The 22,670-nt window shown below is 38.7% G+C and overlaps 1 protein-coding gene across 4 annotated transcripts in view; it reads left to right on the forward strand.

Moving 5' to 3' along the window:
- Positions 1-20,767, forward strand: part of LOC134431707 (transducin-like enhancer protein 4) — a 98,109-nt gene extending 77,342 nt beyond the window's left edge. For 3 of the 4 annotated variants that reach the window (XM_063179836.1, XM_063179837.1, XM_063179839.1), the window contains 12 exons: positions 6,509-6,628; positions 7,188-7,241; positions 8,257-8,409; positions 9,601-9,733; positions 10,007-10,200; positions 10,392-10,468; positions 13,628-13,877; positions 14,963-15,210; positions 16,102-16,249; positions 16,881-17,031; positions 17,358-17,434; positions 19,039-20,767. In XM_063179836.1, the coding sequence (XP_063035906.1) occupies positions 6,509-6,628; positions 7,188-7,241; positions 8,257-8,409; positions 9,601-9,733; positions 10,007-10,200; positions 10,392-10,468; positions 13,628-13,877; positions 14,963-15,210; positions 16,102-16,249; positions 16,881-17,031; positions 17,358-17,434; positions 19,039-19,146 (1,713 nt within the window). In that variant the 3' untranslated portion in view covers positions 19,147-20,767. The remainder of the gene's footprint in view (positions 1-6,508; positions 6,629-7,187; positions 7,242-8,256; positions 8,410-9,600; positions 9,734-10,006; positions 10,201-10,391; positions 10,469-13,627; positions 13,878-14,962; positions 15,211-16,101; positions 16,250-16,880; positions 17,032-17,357; positions 17,435-19,038) is intronic. The other variant, XM_063179838.1, reaches the window with a different exon arrangement.
- The last annotated feature ends 1,903 nt before the right edge of the window (positions 20,768-22,670 follow it).

A 22,670-nucleotide genomic window follows, 5' to 3' on the forward strand; every position in this document is an offset into this window, starting at 1 on the left:
CTTCCTAGTAAATGTAATATTGTGAGCTTTGAGGCTTCTGTAAACCTAGCAGAAATGTTTAACTCTTTTTCCTGCCATCTGTTTCTTTCTCTTTTGTTCCCTGTTGAAGCCAGGTCCTGTGTTCTAACTGTTCTTCTTTGCCAAAGGGTGCTTATTACTCTTGGCACATTTGATTTCACTATCTTCATATGCCTGTGCTAGGATGTACTTTAACTTGAACCTAGCCTTCCTTTTTTCACTTTCATCTGTGTTCTTCTACTGCTCCACGGCTTGTCCTAAAGCTGCAGTAGTTCTCCCCATCCTCTGACCCTCAGAGTGTCAAGTGGTGCTTGGGCCTTATGCGTGTTATGTCCTTCAGCCAGTGGTTAGTGGAGAAGCTGTATTTTAAAGGATTTATTACAAAAATCCATCTGCAAAGGACTAACCAGCAGACCTGACCATTGCTTTAAACATCTACTTTTCTTGTCACCAATATGAACCTGTACACCAGGAGGGGCCAGGGAATCATCATCTCATGCTGATAGGATTATAGATCAAAATTGCTAGGTACCTTCAACTGTTGTTGTGTGTCCCTCTCAGCTTTTCCAGCAAATTGACAAGTATATATTGAAATACAACTGGAATTTATGTGGAATTTATGCAGTAGTTTATTGCTTCATTTTATCACCCATTTCATAGCATCTAGACTTTGATGCTTTTAATTAGCACAGATTGAATACTCCAGTGGTACCACCAATGGCAAGCAGATTGCAAGTGTAAATAGTTGCATGGGTATTTTTTATGAAGTTACACACACATATACATAATAAACACACATATCTGTACTATTCTTGACGTAACACTTATGAGAACACTTGGATTTTGAAGACTGCTTACCCTACATATTCTCTTTATTCTAGACTGTTTTATGGTCTTCCTATTGCTCTTGCAGGCAGCACTACACATCTAGACTTTGATGTTTTTTATGGCACTCTTATCCTCTAATTAACTTCATTAATTTTGCAATTAGTGAAGTTAATTAGTGGTTAAAAATGCTATATAAAACTTCAAAGTTTGCATTTTAATCATAGTTTGTATTAAAAATAATTATCACATGCTTGATTACACAGCTTGATGCAGTTAGCTCAGACCAGGTCATGTGGTATTAAAACCAGCTTTGTTTTATATCTTTGCTAGCTAGTTAGTTACATTTTTCCCTGACAGTTTCTGAAGCTTTTTCTGGTATCTGAAAATGCAGCCATAGGGAAAAAGGCAGTGACTAAGACCAAACAAAATATTGCTCATGATATGACTTAGTGGAAGTTAAGTTTTAGTTTGGGCAAGCAGAGAAACAAGCTACAAAAGGGGGACATGAAAATATTAAAGAAGTCCACCATGACCAGTGAGTGATACATGTGGGATCAACACTTGCCTACCAGCCTCCTCTGATGAACCATTTTGGTAGTGCTGTGGTCCAGACTGTACTGCCTGACTGTGTCAGCCTGATCATGGCCCCCTACGGAAACCTTAAGGTAAGGGCATGGTAAAGGAAATCTGCTTGCCCAAGGGCTGCAAGCGGTGTGTGTTGAAAAATTAAAGCAAAGAGGACAAAATCCATGCCCATCCATGCAGATACTGGGATGTAGTAATAATAGTAACAATAATGATAACAATGCCAGCAACAAAAAGGCTTTGTAAGTGTGGGTGACTTCAGAAGGCAGAGTTGCTATGCAAATGCTCCATTAGGGTATCTGTAGATCAACCCACAGCATTTCATGCCATCTTCCTGAGTTTAATCAAAGTCATGCTTCTGTGCATATAGATGTCTGTAAATGAATTAATTTTTTAAACAGCTATATGGGTGTTACCTTAGAGCCCTTAGGCTTGCTTTGTGGGAGCCCTTGGCTGCAGTTTCCTCCCTGAACACATGGTCTCTGGGCTGTATTTGCACTGCCTCTTTTTCTTGTGCCCTGACATCTCACCTATCTGGTGGGACCTCTCCCTTAGGATGTCAGAAGTCTTAATCCTAATTTCTTACTTTCTTTTTCCTTCCTTCCTTCCTTCCTTCCTTCCTTCCTTTTCCACCTCTGATATAACCTTACAGTATTAGGCAGCTTAGTGCTCCAAGCCCAAACCTAGGACAGTGCCTGAATCCAAGTTCTGGTGTGGGTGCTTCCATCTATAACATTGGCATCAGCCAACACAAAGCAGCATTACTGCCTGGTCGTTCCACTGCGATGCATATTGTATCCATTTTTATAGTTTCTTTTATACTTTCAACAGTCTTTATAACAGCAATAATGTCATTCAGATAATTATACTGTAATTGACCTTAGCGTTGAGCATCCTTGGCTTTTACTGCAGTTTGCTTAATACTTCAGTATGGTCAATTATCTTGTAATTCCCACTTTGTTGAGAATTATTGTTTTAATTATTCCACTCCAAATACATCATTTTGGCATAGTAGTAAGGGTGCACTGGGGAATGGTCATACTCGTGAATGCTTTAAAGAGTTACCAGCTTTAACATGTAGGAAGGCTTTTCATCTTGTCATCTCTAGTCATTACTTTTAACACTGATTTCATTTAATTATCACTTAGTGTGCTCAGGCCAGGTCTTATCTGGAGGAGTCAGCATATGGGGAGTTGGGGCTTGCAGCTGCATGGCTGTACAATTTGATTTATGATTTCCACACTGATTTCTGCCACATTACAGTGTGAGCTGCATATGTTGATACAGCTAAATTCCACTAAAAGGTGGTGGTAAAACAGTGATTTTTTTTTTCCCACCCCTAGCAATTTGAATTATTAATTATCCCAAACAGACATTGACAATGCTGGTAAGAATTTTATGGCTGCATAGGAAGCTTGCATGGCTCTCTGGATACTGGTTTAATTTGCACCTGTATGGCACTGATACTCCACCACGAGCAGCGTCCTGATGGTGTTGGAGAGAAAACAGTATGATCCTTCTAGTGGGAGACCATTTCAGTTAGCACTGTGCTAAGCACTGCCCAAAACAGAGACTGAATCATAGCATGCTATGCTCCATAGCCTAGTGCAAAAAATACTGTGGGTCCAGTACTAGAAAGACACTGTTCTGCTTCTTAAGGAAATTATGTGAACATGGCAATGTGCTCAGCCTATCTATAAATGTGTATGTTCATTGTTTTTTTGTCAGCATTTTGTGATGTATTTACCATGAATAAAAATGTTCTACGGAAGCAGAAAATGAAAAACTGGTATGTTTTGCTCAAACACAAACTAAGTGTAACCTACTTTCACCAAAGAGTATTTTTCCTATGTCTGATATAATTATTACATGTGAGCACACTCAGCATTGTTTAATAGGAAAATGCTACTCTTGTAGTAGATTAATGCATTTTATTGAAGAAAACAGCAGTGTAAAAAGTCTTCATTTCTCTATAAATTTTAATAGTTACTAAAACAAGGGCTCTGGCCCATTAAGTTACAGACTGCCAAGTCATAGTGCTGAATCACTTAATTCTGTAAGTAACTATCTGTTCCACCTTCTTAAAGGCAGCTGTTAGGAGAGCACTGATGTTTTAATCATGGAACAGGGCAGAGTCTGTCAGCTGAACAGTGTGTTTTGATGGGGTTTTCTTTTACCATCTGCAAATGTAAGGACCTCTCTTGGAGTTTGTGGGCTGGCACACTCAGGAGCCAAGGTGTGGGTGAATACAGGATTATTTGCAGGAATCCGATGTCAGTGGAAACCATGAGGACATTGTTACATCCCAGTATTTCTCAAGGAAGGTTGGTCCTTATCAATGCTTATAGACTGAAAAGCTGTTACAAACATTAGAGGGAACTCAGTATGATTAATACTGTTGTCTCTCTCACAGTGAACATAGTAGGCATTATGTCCATAGGAAGAGCTAGACCATGGCTCTTTGTCTATGTATGTGACATATCTTTATTACTTAGCATAAGAGATAAACTTAGATCTGCCAGCAAAAATACATCCCATGAAGATGCTAATCTTAATGTGGCAGGTGCATTTCATGTTGAAGGGAAAAGAAGGCCGTTCTGCAGGGGTATTGGTGCAAGGCGAGGGGTGGGACAGTTAAAAGTGGGGGTGGTTAGATTTGGTATGTAGTGATTGACTCATGAGGCAAAATAATGTCACTGCTAGTACACTGGCCTAATTTCAGATTGGTAAAGGAGGTTCTGCCTGCTGTCAGGAGGTGAGTTGTCTCTGTTTTTTCTGCTAATGTCAGGTGAGAATACTGCAGGAGGATCCTTTCATATTGGTATAAGGTCAGATCCATCAAGCAATAAAACCATTAAGCAGTGTGCATTGCCACAATGCCCAATGTGGTGCTCATCCTTTAATGTGCTAGTGATAATTAGCTACTTTATCTTTCTAGTAGGGACCTTCAATTTATTACTTTATTAAGTAGTGAAATCAAAGATTAAAATGGTATCTATAGCACATAGCTAACCAGATTGTGAAAAATGGAACTGTATGGTTTCAGATTTATGAAAATAAATATTTCTATTTAAATAAGTGCAGTAGTTTAATTCTTTAGACACCACTTTAATTTGTGGTTTATTGGTGATTATTTTTCTTCGTTTTAAAGCAAATTGCTTTCTGTAGGGTGAGGCTGAGAAATAATGAATTGAATTCACATTACAAGCTACTGCCTTCCAAATTCTAAATGAATATAAATGTAATAGGAGCTTAGTATAAAAATCTTTTGCAAAAGGTTATGCTATATCATTGCAGAAACAAATACATTTTTCAAGTCATTGGTTCATTTAATGTTGTGTTTCTACTTGGCCTTTATTTTAAGGGCTTCTGTACCTTGGCAGTGCTGTCTCCAAATGTCTTAACATGTGTTGTCACTTCAGAGCAAAACATAACTCTGTAAGTTTGCATTATTTGCTATAATTGTTGATTAATGATCTGCTTTAAAACTAAATTAGTATTTTGAGATGTATTTGCACAGTACGAGAAAGGCACAGTGCCTTCAACACTATCTTTGTTCTAAAATTTTTCTTTCCATTCACCGTTCTTAGAGGGTAATTAACAATTACCAGTCCAAAATACGGAAAATTTTTGCAAATTCTACCACTAATTAATCTGAGCTGCTGATCTTAAGAACTGTAAATTTCAGCAAAATGGAGAGGCGGACCTGTGTTCCAGCAACGTTCCCTTATGTGACTTGGACAATAACTACAGTTCAATTTCTGTGTTTAAGTTTTCCTAATTCATACCAGAAGCTTGTGATATAATAAGGAAAAGAAGAAATTCTATAATAGCGATGGAACAGAAGTTACTCAATGTAAATGCTAATTTCTTGGTTTGTATTTGTGTTAATAGCTGCACTGAAAACCCCAAAACCAAATTGCTATGTAGTACAGTTTTATGTGGAAAAACAGCTGTCTGTCATGCATGGAGGAAAAAACCCCAAACAAGTGTTTCTGGATGAATGGGAGGATCTAAAATCCCTCAGTCAGGACTTTGGTTCTTCTCTACCACCCTAGTAAAAAGGAGGACAGAGATGGAAACAGTCAGCAGGATTTCAACTGGCAATTATTTTCATCTCCGTTGCTGTCATTTCCAATTCTGCAAAAAGCCTGAACACATCCTTACTTATATACGTTCAACCACTGACTTCAGAGTGAGATAAAGTTTAGTGCATGCTTAAATGCTTTCTTGAACTAGGGCCAAAGCTGCTGCTGCTACTAAAATCGGTCCCAGTGGGAACATTGCATCTTTCATTGCTGCCTTTTTTGTATACAAAGATACAGACTCCACAAAGCCCTGGAAATATGGTAGAATTTGATAAATGTTACCTGCCTTGTTTTACAGAGTAGAGTGGAGTTGTTGGATGATAGTGCATAAAGTACACATTGTCTTCCTTTCTCTCCTGTCCATATGTGTGCTCTTTAGCAATCATTACTAGGTGAGCACTGTAGAATAGCAAGAGAATCACTGAGCCAGTCTGTGTTTTGTTTCTGTCTGCTGCAGGCATAGCCTGTAGTTGTAAAAGGCAGCAAAATAAAATGAGTTTAGGTATTTTCTCCTCTTCTTGCCCGCTCCAAAACTGCTCAGAAGCTTGCGTCTTTCTTTGGTAGAAATCTTCATTCAAATGTTTGCTGAAGTGTGACTTGCCTTGAGCCTCTTTGTTATTTTTGATTTACACAGGCAAACACACACACATGTGCAAACACACACCCCTCTTCTGAGACTATTGACCTAACCCTGTGTATTTGTAGAGGAAACAAACCAAAACAAGACCAGTCACAGTATTCATAAAATTCATCCTATTGGCAGTGCAGATAGCCACTGTGATCTGTCAGTTGATCACCTGTTTCTGTCTCCTTCAATATATAGTGCAGTTTTTGATACAAGGCACGTGCTGGGTAGCTGTCACTGGTTCAAACCCAACATGCTGTCTGTGAGAACAGCTCCAGATCATACTGTCAGCATAAGATGTATTGAGGGGTGGTGACAAATGAACGTGGGCCTAATGATGCTTTCTTCTCTTTTTGGACTACAGAGCTCTTCTGTATCTCCCTCAGCCAGTTTCAGAACAGCAGAAAAGCACAGAAATTCAACAGATTATTCTTCAGATAGTAAAAAACAGAAAACAGAAGAGAAGGAAATAGCAGCTCGTTATGTGAGTAGATTGTCTACATTGTGCATTGTTGAACTTCAGTGTTCCTCTGTAGTTTCACCTGGCTTCTGCTGCATAGCTAATTTTAAAAAGAGGGTCAAAAGCTGATTTTAAAAAGAGGGTCAAATTTTAACTGGTTTTTGCTGCCTACCTCTAGTGTCTCTGCTGAATTTAACATTTTGGTGCCTATGATTGATACTGTTTTTAACCATATAAATACAAAGCACCTGGAAATTGTGTGACAATGGTGCTGAGCTTTAGTTAGGCTGGGACTTGTTAATGAAGTCTATCTGGACTCCACTTTATAGTGCAGTGCCACTTTGGATGAAGATTTTCATCCTATGTCCTTCTCCACCAATTTGAAAACTGGCATGATTGCTGTAGTTGTGGCAGGCTGCTAAGCAGAAGCCCTGTAGATGTCTGAAAGATGTTAATTGTATAACCACATAAAGTGAATGGTACACTGCAGATTTGTGAGCAGATTTCCTTTGTTTTTATAGTTATCAAGAGACACTGGCATACGAAATAAATTTTTTTAACACATTGTGATTTGTCATTGCAGGACAGCGATGGTGAAAAGAGCGATGACAACTTGGTAGTTGACGTTTCCAATGAGGTATTCACAATGGTGTTTTTTCAGCCTTAGAGAAATGGTGGTGGGGGTATTTTCAGTGGTTTCTGTGCATATTGGTTTTATGAATAGGATTATGGCATTTGAACTTGAAATGCCAGTTGTATCCTCTTTGTTTAGAATACAAATCAGATCTGAAGCATTTACTTCTGCAGGGTTGTAAGTACTTCTACAAAGCTTGTAAGAGTGTCTGTCTTTTCTTTCACTTTGGCCATGACTTCACATGTGAACCTTATCAGGTCTGCCAAATGCATCAAATCTTTTTAATCTGTCACTTGTAGAAAGAGATTTACTTGCCTATTTCAATATCCATAGATTTTTGGCATTATTTTTCATGGTTTAATGGCATCAAATTTTAAGAGTATTTTTAAAAAAACCAAATTGTCCTTCATTATCCCTCTCAATTTTACAATTGGACCAACTAAATCAATTAAGAATGGAAGGAATGTGTCACTTCCTATGACAGATCTTCATTCCAAATTGAGATGATGCCTTGAGAGGCTGCCTAGAACAGAGGTTAGACAGAGTTAAAGGAATAAACTAGGTATTGAAAGGCCTTCAAAGGATACATCTTAGGCAGTACAAGAGCCTGGCCAGGGCTGCACCCAAGATGGACCCAAGATGGATAACTGGTCACGAGTTTTGACACTTTTTATAAGTCTTGGTCTATTTACATATTGGGGTTAATTGTGCAATTACAGCTTCAGGTTATGAAGTCCCATCCTCCCAGACTGCTCTCCTCAGTTTGCTGTTTTTGACATCTTTTGGGCCTGAGGCTGTAATGGTGTCCTTGGTTCTCAGGCTAGGAAAGGATTGTTTTGTCTGACTAAACTGTGAGAAGAACTTGCTGACACTGTATATGGAGTTCAGAGTTGTATACTAATGCACTACAGAATCTGGAAAATATGAAAGCTAAACTTAAGGCATCAGAGGACTGCTCAAGACAAGAACTAGTGGCTACTATGAAGTTTTTATGCTAACCCATGTTCCTGATATTTAGGATCCTTCTTCTCCCCGTGGGAGCCCAGCACACTCTCCACGGGAGAATGGCTTGGACAAGACTCGACTGCTGAAAAAAGATGCACCAATTAGTCCGGCATCCATTGCATCCTCTAGCAGTACTCCTTCCTCCAAATCCAAAGAACTTAGCCTTGTAAGTGCGACAAAATGCTTCTGACCCCTAATCATAGGCTGAAATACATGCTTACTGGACTTCTGTCTGGACACAATTTGTATTTCCACAGCTGTCAATAAAGCACTGTGAAGCATGAATTTAGTGTTAGTTTAATTTATCTTTTCAAGGGAGTCTAATAGGAAGTCCACAGTCTTTTTTTGGGATAGGAAGAGGTTATTTTCACTGGTGGTATGAGTAGATGATAGATGTGGTGTTCTGAGAGATATTTTTCTCTGCCCCCATATGAAGAACTGTTATTCTGAGAATAAATAAAAGTACACAGAGGTTTCTTGAGCTGTTTTCCTGTGCTGTGCTTTATAGCAAATTCAGTTCCCTGCATGGATGTGATTTGGTTGTTAGCTTTGTTTGAATTACCAGGCTATATACAACAACAATAATTTTTATTTTCTATCTAAAAAGTAATCTGTCATTTACAAGAGCCTTCCTTGACTTGCATCGCAAATCAAAATGCAAAAGAAAAGAGCTGCCTGCAAGGAGTGTTCTTTCCTTTCCTGCTTGTGGCCACAGTTAATCATTACCTGAGCTGCACAGTAATTCCCCTCCCAGTTCTTCACAGGGCAGGGTATGCAATTATTTAAAGAAATAAAATAAATAAAAAGAAAGCTTAAAGTGAATATAGTGCTCAGGAATGGTGATGGAATGACAGGTTCAGGCCTGGGAATCAGTGGTGTGTCTGATGAACGAGCCTGTCAGAAGAGCAGCACTGCACAGTTCCTGACTTTATAGCCGTCACTGTCTTCATCCTGTGTTTCAAGCACCACACTTGGATATGAGTAGTTGGTCAGTTTGGGGATTTTTTTCCTACTCTTCTTGTCCATCCCTCACAGAAAATTATAATGGAAGCAGGTCCATGAGCATAGTGAGACCACTGACTGATTTCACATATGCTGCCAATTGTCAGAGGGAAATGATTTTCAGTCATTTACCTCATTCTGAATCATACAGATTCTCCTGATGAGATAAGCAGTGAAGGCTGTAGTTAATGTTCAAAGCCATTCTGTCTTTTTCAGTGTCTTTGCATCTTCTCTTCATTGCCAGGGACTGTTGAAATCCAAACCCAGAAGCTAAATATCACTAATATCACTAATCACTAGCTATAAAGACAAAATTGTTTACAAACTGCTTTCCTTTTTCCTTTTTGGTGATTAGAATGAGAAATCTACCACTCCTGTGTCTAAATCAAATACCCCAACTCCACGGACCGATGCTCCAACTCCAGGCAGCAACTCCACTCCCGGACTGAGGCCAGTGCCCGGCAAACCCCCAGGTGTGGACCCGATAGGTTAGTGTCCATGTATTTTGGTGGCGTGAAGCAGTCTGGCCTTGTCAGATTCCCTTTAAATCTCTAATGGCAAGTCAGTGCAGTACAGATGCTTAAACTGGGTGCTGAGCTGGTTCTTCAGCAATGTAAAAGTGTTAAGTGGCTTTCCTTGGCTGACTGGCTGGTTGGTTTGGGTTATTTGTGAGGTATTTTGCAGTTTTCCAAACTCATGTTTTCATGTGGTGGCTCTAGAATGCCTTTGTGACTTCTCACTTTCCCCCCCCCTTCTTATAGCTTCAGGTTTAAGGACACCTATGGCAGTACCGTGTCCTTACCCTACTCCATTTGGTATTGTGCCACATGCTGGTATGAACGGGGAGCTGACCAGCCCTGGAGCTGCCTATGCTGGTCTACACAATATTTCCCCTCAAATGAGCGCAGCAGCTGCCGCCGCAGCAGCAGCAGCAGCTTACGGGCGATCTCCCGTGGTAAGTGTTTGCCGTTAGTGCATTTAGTGTTGAGAGCTGTTTGTATTAAATACAAGGCCTGTGGGGTTAACTCTGCTTCACTCATTTTGTGGTTTGGGGAGTATGCTATGGAGAACATGAATTAAACAGTCTTCCTTTGCCTAACTCCTACTTTAATACACCTTTTTTGTTTTGCTTGGGGAAAACTACAGGTTGGTTTTGATCCACATCATCACATGCGAGTCCCAGGCATCCCTCCTAATCTCACAGGCATCCCAGGAGGAAAACCGTGAGTATCAAACATTCAGCTTTAAAAGTCAGTCATCTGTTGGAAGTCATGTTCCCTTGCTGGTTGGAATTCCCCTTAGCTACTGAAAACTATTGTGTGAATAGAAATAAGTATAGCTATTCAGCAAGAGCAGGAGAATCACTGTGTAATCTTAAAGTTGCATTTGTGAATTTGTTTTGAAGACTAATAGCAGTTGACATGGACTGGGTGATACAAAGTAGAGGAGACAGAAATAAATGGAAAAAGGAGGTGAACTTCAAATTTGACTGTTTGGTTGTTTATGGAAATGCAAGCTGGAATGAGATCCCAGCTTTCCATCTCTACTGTACTCTGCTTCCCAGTTTAAAAAAATATTTCTTTGTTCACAAAAGCCTTGCAATTACTTGCAAGCTTAGCAGCTGTGTGCAGAGAAAGGAATACTGAAATGTTTTTTTGATTGGAAATACTGGAAAGAATTATTTTATGATAATATTGAGATTCATCCTTGATGAAACTGACCTGTATAGTGTGACCTGCTGTAGCAGGCTTTTCGTGTTGTGAGCCTTGGAAGAAAGATTATAGAGATAAAGAACTCTCAGCTCACATTCCTCTTGAGGTAGAGAGGAGAAAAACTAACCAAAGCAGGTATACAAACTGGGATCATATTGGTCCAGATTTCATCCAGTTCTCCTTCCTCGTCACATTTCTGGGAGACTCTGATCTGTTCAAACTGGAAAGTTTGGTAGTCAAGGAGTGTTGGTGCCAGTCCTTCTAAAGCTCTTTTACATGTGAATGCTTTTGCGTAGGTGTGGTTAAGATTAGCCATACACCTGGATTTGTGTGAGTAAATGCATATGCTTACCTGCCAGTGAGCCTGCAGACACACAGGATCAACAACATACGGTGACGAGTGGTCAGGTCTGGTGCCCATAGCTCCTGGTGTACCCATGTCACACAAATCATGAGCCAGGTCCAGATCACTCAGGCGTCACACACTGGTAACCACCTTAATGTACTTTTCTGCTAGTTGTGCCACCCTGTTAGGTATGGAAATTGATGTACAGCAGCTTGCAGACCAGCTGCTTGCATTAAAAATTCTTTGGGGCACAGATCTTCATCCATTATATACAGTGGGCTCTAAGAAATGTATTGATGTTATGTTCAAATGCTCACTGGGTTTAAGTTCATCCCTGATGGAGTCAGTCACCTGGAAAGAAGTGTCTCTAGATCTACTAGACTTTGCTTGCTGTGGTGAGAGAAATGGCAATTGCAGGGGTTCAGAGACGTCCCTGCTCACATCTTTCTTCTGTTAAAATTGAGAGGAATAAAACATGAGGCAAACTGAAATCAAATCACTTCAATTCTGGTTTATCTCCAAGATTTTTAAATGTTGTTGCTCTGTTGATGTCTATTTAAACGTTTAAATATAGCTGTCATTTCTCTACCAGAGGGCTTGAAACTTTTAAAATCTGTGGTTCTTTCAGCATGATTATATTGACTTTTCTCTGTCCTGAGTGTGATAGTTGTCACATCTTCCAGGATTGTTATTTTCTCATCTACTCCATTTTTACTTTAGAGGGAAATTTATGTAAATTCTCTGCACTGTTTAGTGTCCTGAAATGAAATGGGCAGCATATGGTACATTTGGGATCTGGCCCCTAATAACTCTCTTTTCACTTCAGTGTTGTATCAACTCCTCAGCATTTTACAGTATATAAATACTGAAAGATACTATATAAAAGTATATAGCTAATGCATTTTGTTTCTCTGAAAATTATTGATCTAGTGCCTTGTGAATCTTAAATGACAAATTCAGTAGTTTAATTGTAAATACTGCCTTCTTTAGTCACTTTGTATTATCAATTAAGGAAGTAAACTTACAAAGTATTCTCATAAAACAATTTCTTTGTGAGGTCTTCTCATTCCACCATTCTGACAATGGATTTTTTACAAGCGTTATGATGAAATTTTAGGTCTAAGAAAAGGAAAGCCTTCCATTGAGCATATCTTGATATGTATAGGTTAACCCTCTTAAAAATTTTGTGCTCTTGTAATAGATGTGCTGTATCAGATAACATCTCAGAACAAGGCAATTTCACAACCTAACTGTTCTCCCTGGAATATACTTTGAGATAAAGCTGTTGATAGGTTATTCACAGGTGGCATAAGTGGCAATCACAGAACAGATTTTTTCTCAGTGAGAAGTCTGATTTTGGCAAGAGAAATTGGGATTTGTAGCAGTTGTGTTGAGTCCACAAAAAAAAAAAAAAAACAAAAAAAAACAAAAAAAAACCAAAAAAAAACAAAAACAAACAAACAAAAAAAAAAACCAACAACAACAACAAAAAAAAAAACCAAACCAAAAAGCCCAAACCCAAAACAAGCCACAAAACAAAAAATTCCATTGCAGTGCATTTTAGCTGGTCTGACATGTCAGCTGTCAGCAACCATGCCTTGAGGACTTAACTCCTCAGTGTTGGTGGCAGTTTCACTGCACCCTTAGGTACAGTGCTGAGCAGTTTTGCTCAAGGGGCCTGGGGCCCACAGTACATTCAGGACAGATTGGCAGCAGTTCAGCTGAAGCTGCCACACACGAGTCAGTAAAGCGAGCAGCCAAATGTCCCCTGGCACGCAGCTACCCACCGTGCTCTGGCAGCAACCAGCCAACTATTTCTGTCTTCCAGAGGGCCCTGACCCAACCTTCCTTCCCTTCTCTGCGTGCTGTGATATCCCCATCCAAAGTTAAGAGCGGTGTCATATAGCCTCACTCATGCCAGAAATCATCATAATGTGAGTTGTAAAAGCTCATTTGACTGGTGCTTGACTTTCCACATTAAAAGCTGAGCGCCTATGTGCTTGGAGGGTCATGCTACAGATAAATAAATGCTTTTTCCTTATGTGATTAAAATATCTGATATGTGTCCAGTTGAGTAACGCATGGTGCTAATAACACCAAGGTGATGTGTTCAGTCCCCCTATGGCCATTCACTTAAGGGTCAGACTCGATGATCCTTGAGGGTCCCTTCCAGCTCAGAATATTCTGTGAAATATCTGTGAAAAAAATTGAGCTGAGGGCACAACCTGAATACCTGCCGGGGGAAGCACATCTTTGATTCTGTTTTCCTAAACAGCCTTGAAGTAAAACTCTTTAAATCTTCTCCTTAATTTTTTTCCCCTCAGAGCATACTCATTTCATGTAAGTGCAGATGGTCAGATGCAGCCAGTTCCTTTCCCTCCTGATGCCCTCATCGGTCCAGGAATCCCTCGCCACGCCCGTCAGATCAACACCCTGAACCACGGGGAAGTTGTGTGTGCAGTTACCATCAGCAACCCCACGAGACACGTGTACACGGGTGGGAAGGGGTGTGTCAAGGTTTGGGACATCAGCCACCCTGGCAACAAGAGCCCCGTCTCTCAGCTGGACTGCCTGGTAGGTGAACTGCAGCATACGACAGTGAAAGAAGATAGGACGTTGTGTTAAGATTGCAGTGATAGCACTAGGATATAAAGGGCAACTGGGTATTTGATTTCTGTCATGGTATCACAGGCCGGTATTGCATTTGTAATTTTGTTGTTTCTATTAGAACTGAGGTTGAAGTATGTTCCTCACCATACTTGTGGGTTTTTTCCCCTGCAAAGAATCAAAACATTTTTAATATCCTAAAATTGTGGTGGGAGGAAAGATCAAAGACAGCACAGCAAATATTGTTTATAAACTTTGACATTTGCTGGCAATCTTACAGCTTGTTGATACCCGATCATGCTAAAAATTGCTGTCTTGCAGCTGTATTCTCTGAGACTATTTGGGGATTCTGTCACGTATTTTGTATCTGTGTCTGTGTACGAATGCATTGACCTGTCTTAATGTGGCAATTAAAAATATCCATGAGTGCTATTCACAAATTATTTGAATGTCCTAACAAGATGAACTATTGTTAGCAGCTTTTCTCTTGTCATTTACCAGTTCTTGCTAAGATGCTGCTGTTTGTTACAGAGGCAGTAAAATGAGAACTGTGTAGCACGTGTAGACTTATAATTAATTGCTACACAAGTTGCTACACAAGTGAAGAAAATTGCCTAAATATTTTCCTCTGACATCTCCTAGATGGTGGCAGCAAGTCTCACTGGAATGGGAAGGGGGAAAGTGTGCAGGGAATTTGGTACTCCCCCATGCTGAGAGGTTAATGTGCTGAAATAAACAGAGTATGAAAATACAACTTTCTAAACCAGCTGTCAAATTCAGCTATCCTGAATTGTTTTGGGCTGGGTTCAGGTCTTTGCATTTTGATGCTAATTAAGATTAAATATCTCTCACTACTGAATTTTGTAGATCAAGTTGAAGTACTTCCCTAATGTCATGTAATTTTCTGGCATTAATACACTTTATCATTGTCATAAGTATAAATGGCTCATTAAAACCAGGAGGGAATACAATACTTTTATGGATTTTTGCTCTCATGTTAATGCTGTTTTCTTTCCTCATGAGTAATCTCTTGATGGCTTCTGTCTCCACAGAACAGAGACAACTACATCCGTTCCTGCAGATTGCTCCCTGACGGCCGCACCCTCATCGTTGGCGGGGAAGCCAGCACGTTATCCATTTGGGACCTGGCAGCTCCAACTCCTCGCATCAAAGCAGAGCTGACATCTTCTGCTCCAGCTTGCTATGCCCTAGCTATCAGCCCTGATTCCAAGGTCTGCTTCTCTTGCTGTAGTGATGGCAACATTGCAGTGTGGGATCTGCATAACCAGACTTTAGTAAGGTAGGTCGGCCAAACTGGATCATCAGGTTGTGGAGAATTATTACGGCACAGCCATAAATGTGCTTTTGCACATTATGTATTCTATTTTCTCCATGCATAGATGCTTCCAGTATTTCGTTGTTCAGCATAGCCATGGTAATACCTTGACAAAAGTCTATAGGATTATTTATAGGTTTTGAGAGTTCCATAGTTCCAGGCTTTTGATCAGCCCATAACTAATTCCCTAAATATCTGTTGGTGTCAGTACTGCTGTAGATTCCTTGAACAAATTATTTTTTTCTGTTTCCATGCAGTACGCTGCTCTCACACTAATTTCTTTAATCAGAGAACCAGTGAATATGTCTTGGGTAAAGATATGTGTAAATTACTGCACTACAGACTTAGCCCCTCAGGAGTAAGGATTGGTTCTCGACACTGATAGACAGTATGTTAAGAGCTGGCCACACAGAGATTCTCTGTGCACTGCACTGTGTATATGTTGTTGCATGTAATATCAGTGTTGCATGAAAGTCAAGCTTTAATTACCTGATGTTACCATTTAGACTGCTCTTTTTTTAACTTCAATGGCCTGCACGTTTTTCTTAAACTAAGGTAATTTTGCTGATCATGCTACAGTCTTCTGGGGGGAATGACTATTTTAAGTTGACTAGTGGGTATCACACAGCCAGCAGCAAAAATTTGCAGAGTACCTGACTCTTAAAGTGTTTTTTTTGAAATCACATTAGTTGTCTGGCTTGATTGTACCATCAATTCATCAAAAAACTCACATGATTGTCTTAGAGTTTGTATTCATCGGGGATTGCTATTGGAATCTAAGTTACAACTCAGGGACTGAAAGAAGGCATTTCTATTTTTGCTCAGAATTTGCTGATCTTCTTTTAATATTTTCAGGCAATTTCAGGGCCACACAGATGGAGCGAGCTGTATTGACATTTCTAATGATGGCACCAAATTATGGACAGGAGGTCTGGACAATACAGTCAGATCCTGGGATCTCAGAGAAGGGAGACAGCTACAGCAACATGACTTCACATCACAGGTTCAGTCTCAGAACTTTTGGCATGTTAACAAAATTTTCTCATGGTTTTTGAATACAAGCAAGCACTTTTTAAATTATTTTTTTTCTCCTTTATAAGCAAAAAAGCAATCTCAAAGAGAATTCCAAAGAATTTTTCAGTTAATCTCATATTCCATACTGTAGTTTTTGTTCTTTGGGTTTTTTTCTTGTGGCAGCTAAGTGTCGATCTGGATTATGACTTTGACAGATTAGTGCCTCTCCCATGGGAGTAACCAAGATTCAGTTTTATAAAACAAGTGCCAGATTAAAATATTCCTCTCTGCAATCTCTTCCCATTTCCGTAGATTCAGGTTCAAAACTGTTTTGCAAAAATATTTCTAAATACTGTCAGATAAGTTGGACATTAGCTTTCATTGTTTCATTCAGTACTTCACCATTGCAGTTTTAATAACATTTAATAGCATAGATTTGCAGCTGTGTTTGCATTAACTAATTTATCTTGATTGCTGTAGTAATTGGATTATCATGTTTTTAAAACTGCAGTAGACTGAAAAAGTGAGTTTGCATAGTGCTAACAGAGTAGCAAGGGTCAGTTTTGAATATCTCAAGCTCATTCCTTTACTGATTGAAGCATGTGCTGTGCTAATTACAGATCTTCTCACTGGGCTATTGTCCAACTGGTGAGTGGTTGGCAGTAGGAATGGAGAACAGCAATGTCGAGGTGCTGCATGTTACTAAGCCGGACAAATATCAGCTGCATCTTCATGAGAGCTGTGTGTTGTCACTCAAGTTTGCTCACTGTGGTAAGCAAATCATTCTAAATCAGTTTTTTCCTTCACAAGAAACTGATTCAAGGTTACCTTTAAATGAAAGTGTTATGTAGTTATTAAACAACAGAGTATAGTTAAAAATTTGGTATTAAATTTAAATATTAAGGCTATTTTAGAAATTCTATCTGTCTGCCTTTTTTTATGTACTGCCTGTTTAGTGATGGAACATCGTACTGCAACCAGATGAAAATGTTACTGTTCTTTGGATATGTGTGAATGCTTTGTTATGATCCTCTGATTCTGGAGACGTATTCCTTGAAAACAAAATGCAGCAATAACATTTAAACAATCTGTTGCAGGCAAATGGTTTGTAAGCACTGGAAAAGATAATCTTCTTAATGCTTGGAGAACACCTTATGGAGCCAGTATATTCCAGGTAATAATCTTCTAGAAGCTGTTTCTCACAGACATCACAGTGCAGTAGAGCTGCACATCTTAGGTGTGTCAGTAGGCTAAGGAGTTTTCAGGTGGAAATGCAGCTAATTACTGTAGTCCTTAAAGAATTTTTAATTAGGGAAAGAAATAATTTTGTCCTTTCTACTATTTCACTAATTCAACTCTTTCAGTAAAGTAGCCCTTTAGTCTAAAATTGTTCTTAATACCCTTCTTTCTCACCTTCTTCTGCATATTGGTGGAATACAATAACCCAAGTCATGTCGTTAGGTGAACAGCCACTGGAGGTCCAAAGTATAACTAAACCAGTGGAAGTCATATTCAACATGTGTGTTTTTCTTGGATGAGATGTATTAATGGATTGGACCAGCAGACTCCTGAGCTGAAAACTGAAGAGATACAGAGGGTCCCACTGAAGTGTAATGGAAGATGTAGCCTATCTATAGTCCCTCTGTGCCCAGTTTTAATGGCATTTCAGTGCCACTATAGAAAGTGGGATTTTTGGCATGTCTTTCTATTATTTCACCTGCAGGTACTTCTAGGTTGGGAATATTTTTATTGAATTTAACAGTTAAATGGTTTAAATGACTAGTCTCATGTGTTGGGATGCCTGCCATGTCTCCACTTTTGGAGACAGTGCTGTTTACCTTGACATGAGAAAGGTAGGGTCTACGTTTTCCTCATAGAGGCTATTCATTTCTAATCATCCTAACAAGAGCATATCCCTCTTGAAAATGGTGTTCAAAACTCCAGTACAGCTTTCTTACTGAGGAGTAGATAAGTAAACTTCTAGTGCAGTGAACAGAGGTGTCCTTGCCAAAACACAGCATGACTGGGAAAGTGTTTGGCTCTTGCGGTAACAGGCAGAAAATTATGTGAACGTATAAAATGTAAAGAAAACGTGAACTGAAACGGCAAGGTGAATGTGGCAATGCATACACTTAATCTTAGAACAGACAGCAAAGCCAGAAGAGACAGAGCTACAGCAACCTGCTGTATCCTGTGTCCCCTCCAGCTCCTACACACCTGTTGTGTATCCTGTTCCACCAAAGGGTCTTTTCCTACTTGCATCCTCTGTGATAATGTAAATTCCTTTGTGCAAAGCTTTTGGGTTCTTGTGTTGGGGAAGCAGTGAGAGGGGATACAGTTATTTCTGTGGAGTCTCTTTGTTTCATACCTATGGGCGGGTAGGTCTTTGAAGTGTTTCTCTGTGTGAATTTCTTGTTTACAACAAAAGAAAGGGGAAGAAGATGGGTTTTCATTCATTTTTATGCAAATGGCATGCATAAAATATCAATAAATGCTCATTCCTTGTAAAGTATATAGAAAGGACTACTTCTATTTGTTTGATTGATAGATTACCTGTAGGTCCATAATATGCACTCCCCTTTCTACTACTCTTTATTTTAAAATAGATCTTTCTGTGGAACAAAAGTATTTAAAAAATTTTGACATTATGATGCTGATACTTTAATGAGATTTTCAGGTATTCCCTATCTATAAATTCTTCCAATTAATCTTCAAGCCCTTCATGATTGAAGAATTGGAAAGACGTAATTTTCTTTTTCCTTTTCTCTTTTCTTGTAGTCCAAAGAATCCTCATCTGTGCTTAGCTGTGATATCTCTGTGGATGACAAATACATTGTCACTGGCTCTGGGGACAAGAAAGCTACAGTCTATGAAGTTATTTATTAGAGACAAATCTGAATGCAGACAGAACTCCTTCTCCTAGCACTTTGCTGTATATTCCTTTTTTTTTTTTTTCCTTTCTAACAGAAAACTTAAATGCTCATCACAGTTGTAGAATTTATTTTTACCTTCTTAACTTGCTATTGATTTGTGAATGTTCATTAAGAACTTGTGATACCAAATTGTCAGATATCTACTTGGAAGAAGATGGAATAAGCATACATAATGGTGACCTTGACTCTTTAATTATGTATTATAGCTGTAAGGTATTTATTTTGTTTAAAGAAGGCTTTCTAACAATGAGCTGACTAAATAAAGCTGTCTGGTCCGGCTTTAGTTTGAAAGATGCATCATATACTTGTGTTTTTGCAGGTGGATAAATTGGGGATCTTGGAGAAGGATGTTCAGGAGATAGTTAAAATTACACTAAATAGACTTGTAGTTTCTATTTAAAAAAATGAACTTTGTTATATTTTTTAGTCCTGTTCTTGGATGAGACCTCTAAGTGTTATTACAGTATAATTATTTGGTGGGAAGATGCTGTATCTTAACTATTTTAGACAGTCTTGGAAACTTAGGAAATTGCAAACTGTAGCCAGTGATCTACATGCCTGTGATGAATGGCAAATTCAGTTCACATCTAAATTAAATTCACTTTAAGTAAGAATGTGCTAATTTATATATTTGCAATGTTAATATAGCATCTTGTGTACAGATTTGTTCTCAATGCTCTTCTGTTGATAAACATAAAACATTTTGGTGTCAAGCTAGGTTTTTTAATATAAACACCTCTCTTTGTTATATTGTAGAGAGTACAATAAGTTGCCTCAAAGAATCACCTTTGTTACTTCTGGAAACTTTTGCAATGTTTCCTTGAAAATGGGGATATGTGTCTTTGGGCAATTTTTCAATTACAAGAGATTATGAAAAATATTTGATATGTTCTTTGGAAACTGCACTGAAATAAGAATGGATGCCTACCAATATACAAACTACAAAAGCAATGACCTCTGAGGTAGGATTTACAAGAGTACTCATTCCAACATACAAAAAGGAATGGATTCTCATTGGGATAAGGACTTGCTTTGTTCGCCAGCAGTTCAATCCAAGTCTTGATTGGATGTCCCTAAGATGGACGCAGACTGAGCCATTGTGCCAGAGACAACGTGTTATCTTTTTATGTTGTTGTTGTTGCTGTTAAACTATGATCTGTGACTTTTTTTTTTTTTTTTTTGAATGCTTTAAAAAAGAAATCTTTAAGTCTGTGGATCTGCTGATGTACAGTGCCTTTGCTGCTATGGATCAAAATCAAGAGACCCGTGTAGATAAATCTTATTGTATAAGTAGAAAATTACTTAATTTCATACTAGAAATGGATTGATGCTGCAAGTTAAAATGGACTGTTTATTGAAGTTCCAAATGTGGTAGCAAAAAATGGTGTCTTAAGTGCTTAGTGTTTGATGTCATTAACAGTTTCGTAATACTCTACATTGTAGAAAGATTTTGATACTAAACTGTGTCATTGTACATAGTTCTAATGCATTGTATTGGCCACCAGTACTTCTATAATGGTAGATTATTGTTTGTGCATTCAGACTTTTAAGCATTAAACATAAGTAACTTCTAAGCTGATTTTTCTTTTTTTTTCCCCCTCCCTCATTGTCATGTTTGTGATAATCTCAGTCACACGTGCAGCTTTTGAGTCACAGAACATACCACTACAGATACTTGTGGCTTTGCCACTGAAGCACAATGTAGAGTTTCAGCTGAGATAGTGAAACCTATGAATTTACAGTTTCTCAGGTTACCTGACTGCACTGATTCTGAACACTTGGAGGCATCAGACTTCTCCTGTCACCTAAGAGTTTGCCTCTTCCCGGTTTTGTGGTTTCCTATCTGACATATTTATCCCATACCTTGGGAGAGAGTGAAATTGAGGGCCATTACTACCCACATGCCCAGTGAGTATGTGGAGCTCAGCAGGATTTGGGAGGGATGTTGCACTGCAGCATCACACCAGGGTTTCCTCATCCAGACCTAAAGTCTGTTCATGCTCACAGACAGAGTTCTCTCACTGACTTTTGGGTTTCAATCAAGGATGTAGGCCAGCTTCCATGAAAGTAATAAACACAAGTTAAAGTGAGCTAGGAAAAATTAAGCAATGCACTGCTGGGAGGGGTGATAGAGGGAGGAGTTACGCTATCTGTAACAGGAAAAAAAGGAAATGGAAAAAATCCAAAGGAAAATTTGAATTTTGTTGTTCTGTAACCCATTTCTGAAATGATGCTGTGCATGGTCGAAATCCCCAAGCATGCAAACCTTTCATGATATGCCAGTCTGTGGTGGCTGCAGGTACATGAACCCAAGCTTAGAAATATTTTGGGTTTTCTTGAAATGTCAAAACAAGACGTAAGTTGACAAATTCATTTACTTGTACTCTGAATTTTTAGGTATTGCTTGTTGATGAAGGAGAATGTAGAGGGAAGTTGCTCTGAGAGCTATTAGTTCCTTAGAGTTAACAGTGAAGTGTTTACCATATTTCCCCCAGAATAATGTAATGTTTCACTTACACTAAGGTTCTGTGCTACTTAATACAATAATGCTCCATAAAAGTAAACATGGTACAGATACCTTCTGTTAATATTTACTCTTGTCAGAAGAAATAGAATTTACTGGTTATAAACATATTGGAGACACCTTGTCTTTTCAAAGCCATTCAAAAATATAAAAGGCTAAGGTGTGCACCATTTACTAAAAAGAGAGAAGTCACCTGCTTAACGTTCAGAGAGGATGTCGTGTTTTTATGTAGTAGTTCAGGCATGAGGTAACTTAAAACATCTAATATAAAGTATTCCTTCAAAAAGAATTAAACATTGCATACACCTGAATTTGTTACAAAGCTAGTTTTGACAGCAAAGTAATATACTTCTGAAGCAGCCTGCCATACATCTGCTTATTAATGTTTGTATTGGTGGCTTGTAAACAGTGTGGGAATCAAATACTTTAATCCAGGATTACTGCAGTTAAATGTGTAGTCATGCTGATTTTTTCCCCTTCAGGACTGAGCACAAGTGAGAGATGGTGCACAGCTACTTTCTGTTTTTCTGTGATGCATACATAGGGTCACCTTCTTTTTTCATTAGTTAGTTTTGTTTGCAACTTCACAGCAGTTTTGTGTAAAGTGTTATGATGAAGATGTGTTTTGTGCTACAGACTTGTGGCAAATACACTCCAAAGATGGTACAACCATCTCTTTCTCTATATTCTTCCCTTCTCAAATATTATTTACAATGGTGATTCATTAAGAAAGATATTTCTTTTTAATTTTTATATATTTTCGGACTGGCCAGTATACGCACACTTTATGGGAACGCTTCCTATCAAAACCAGTGTTTCCTAAAGATATGCAATTTTAGATTATTTTTCTCTGTTTTTAGCCAAAAGTGATTTCTCTCTCCTATTTTGTAAGCTACTCCATTACATAAAAAGAAAATAAAATTTACTTTACCAGCCGTGATTTTCATGTATGA

Source organism: Melospiza melodia, chromosome Z (genome assembly GCF_035770615.1).
Source record: "Melospiza melodia melodia isolate bMelMel2 chromosome Z, bMelMel2.pri, whole genome shotgun sequence".
Lineage (NCBI taxonomy): Eukaryota > Metazoa > Chordata > Aves > Passeriformes > Passerellidae > Melospiza > Melospiza melodia.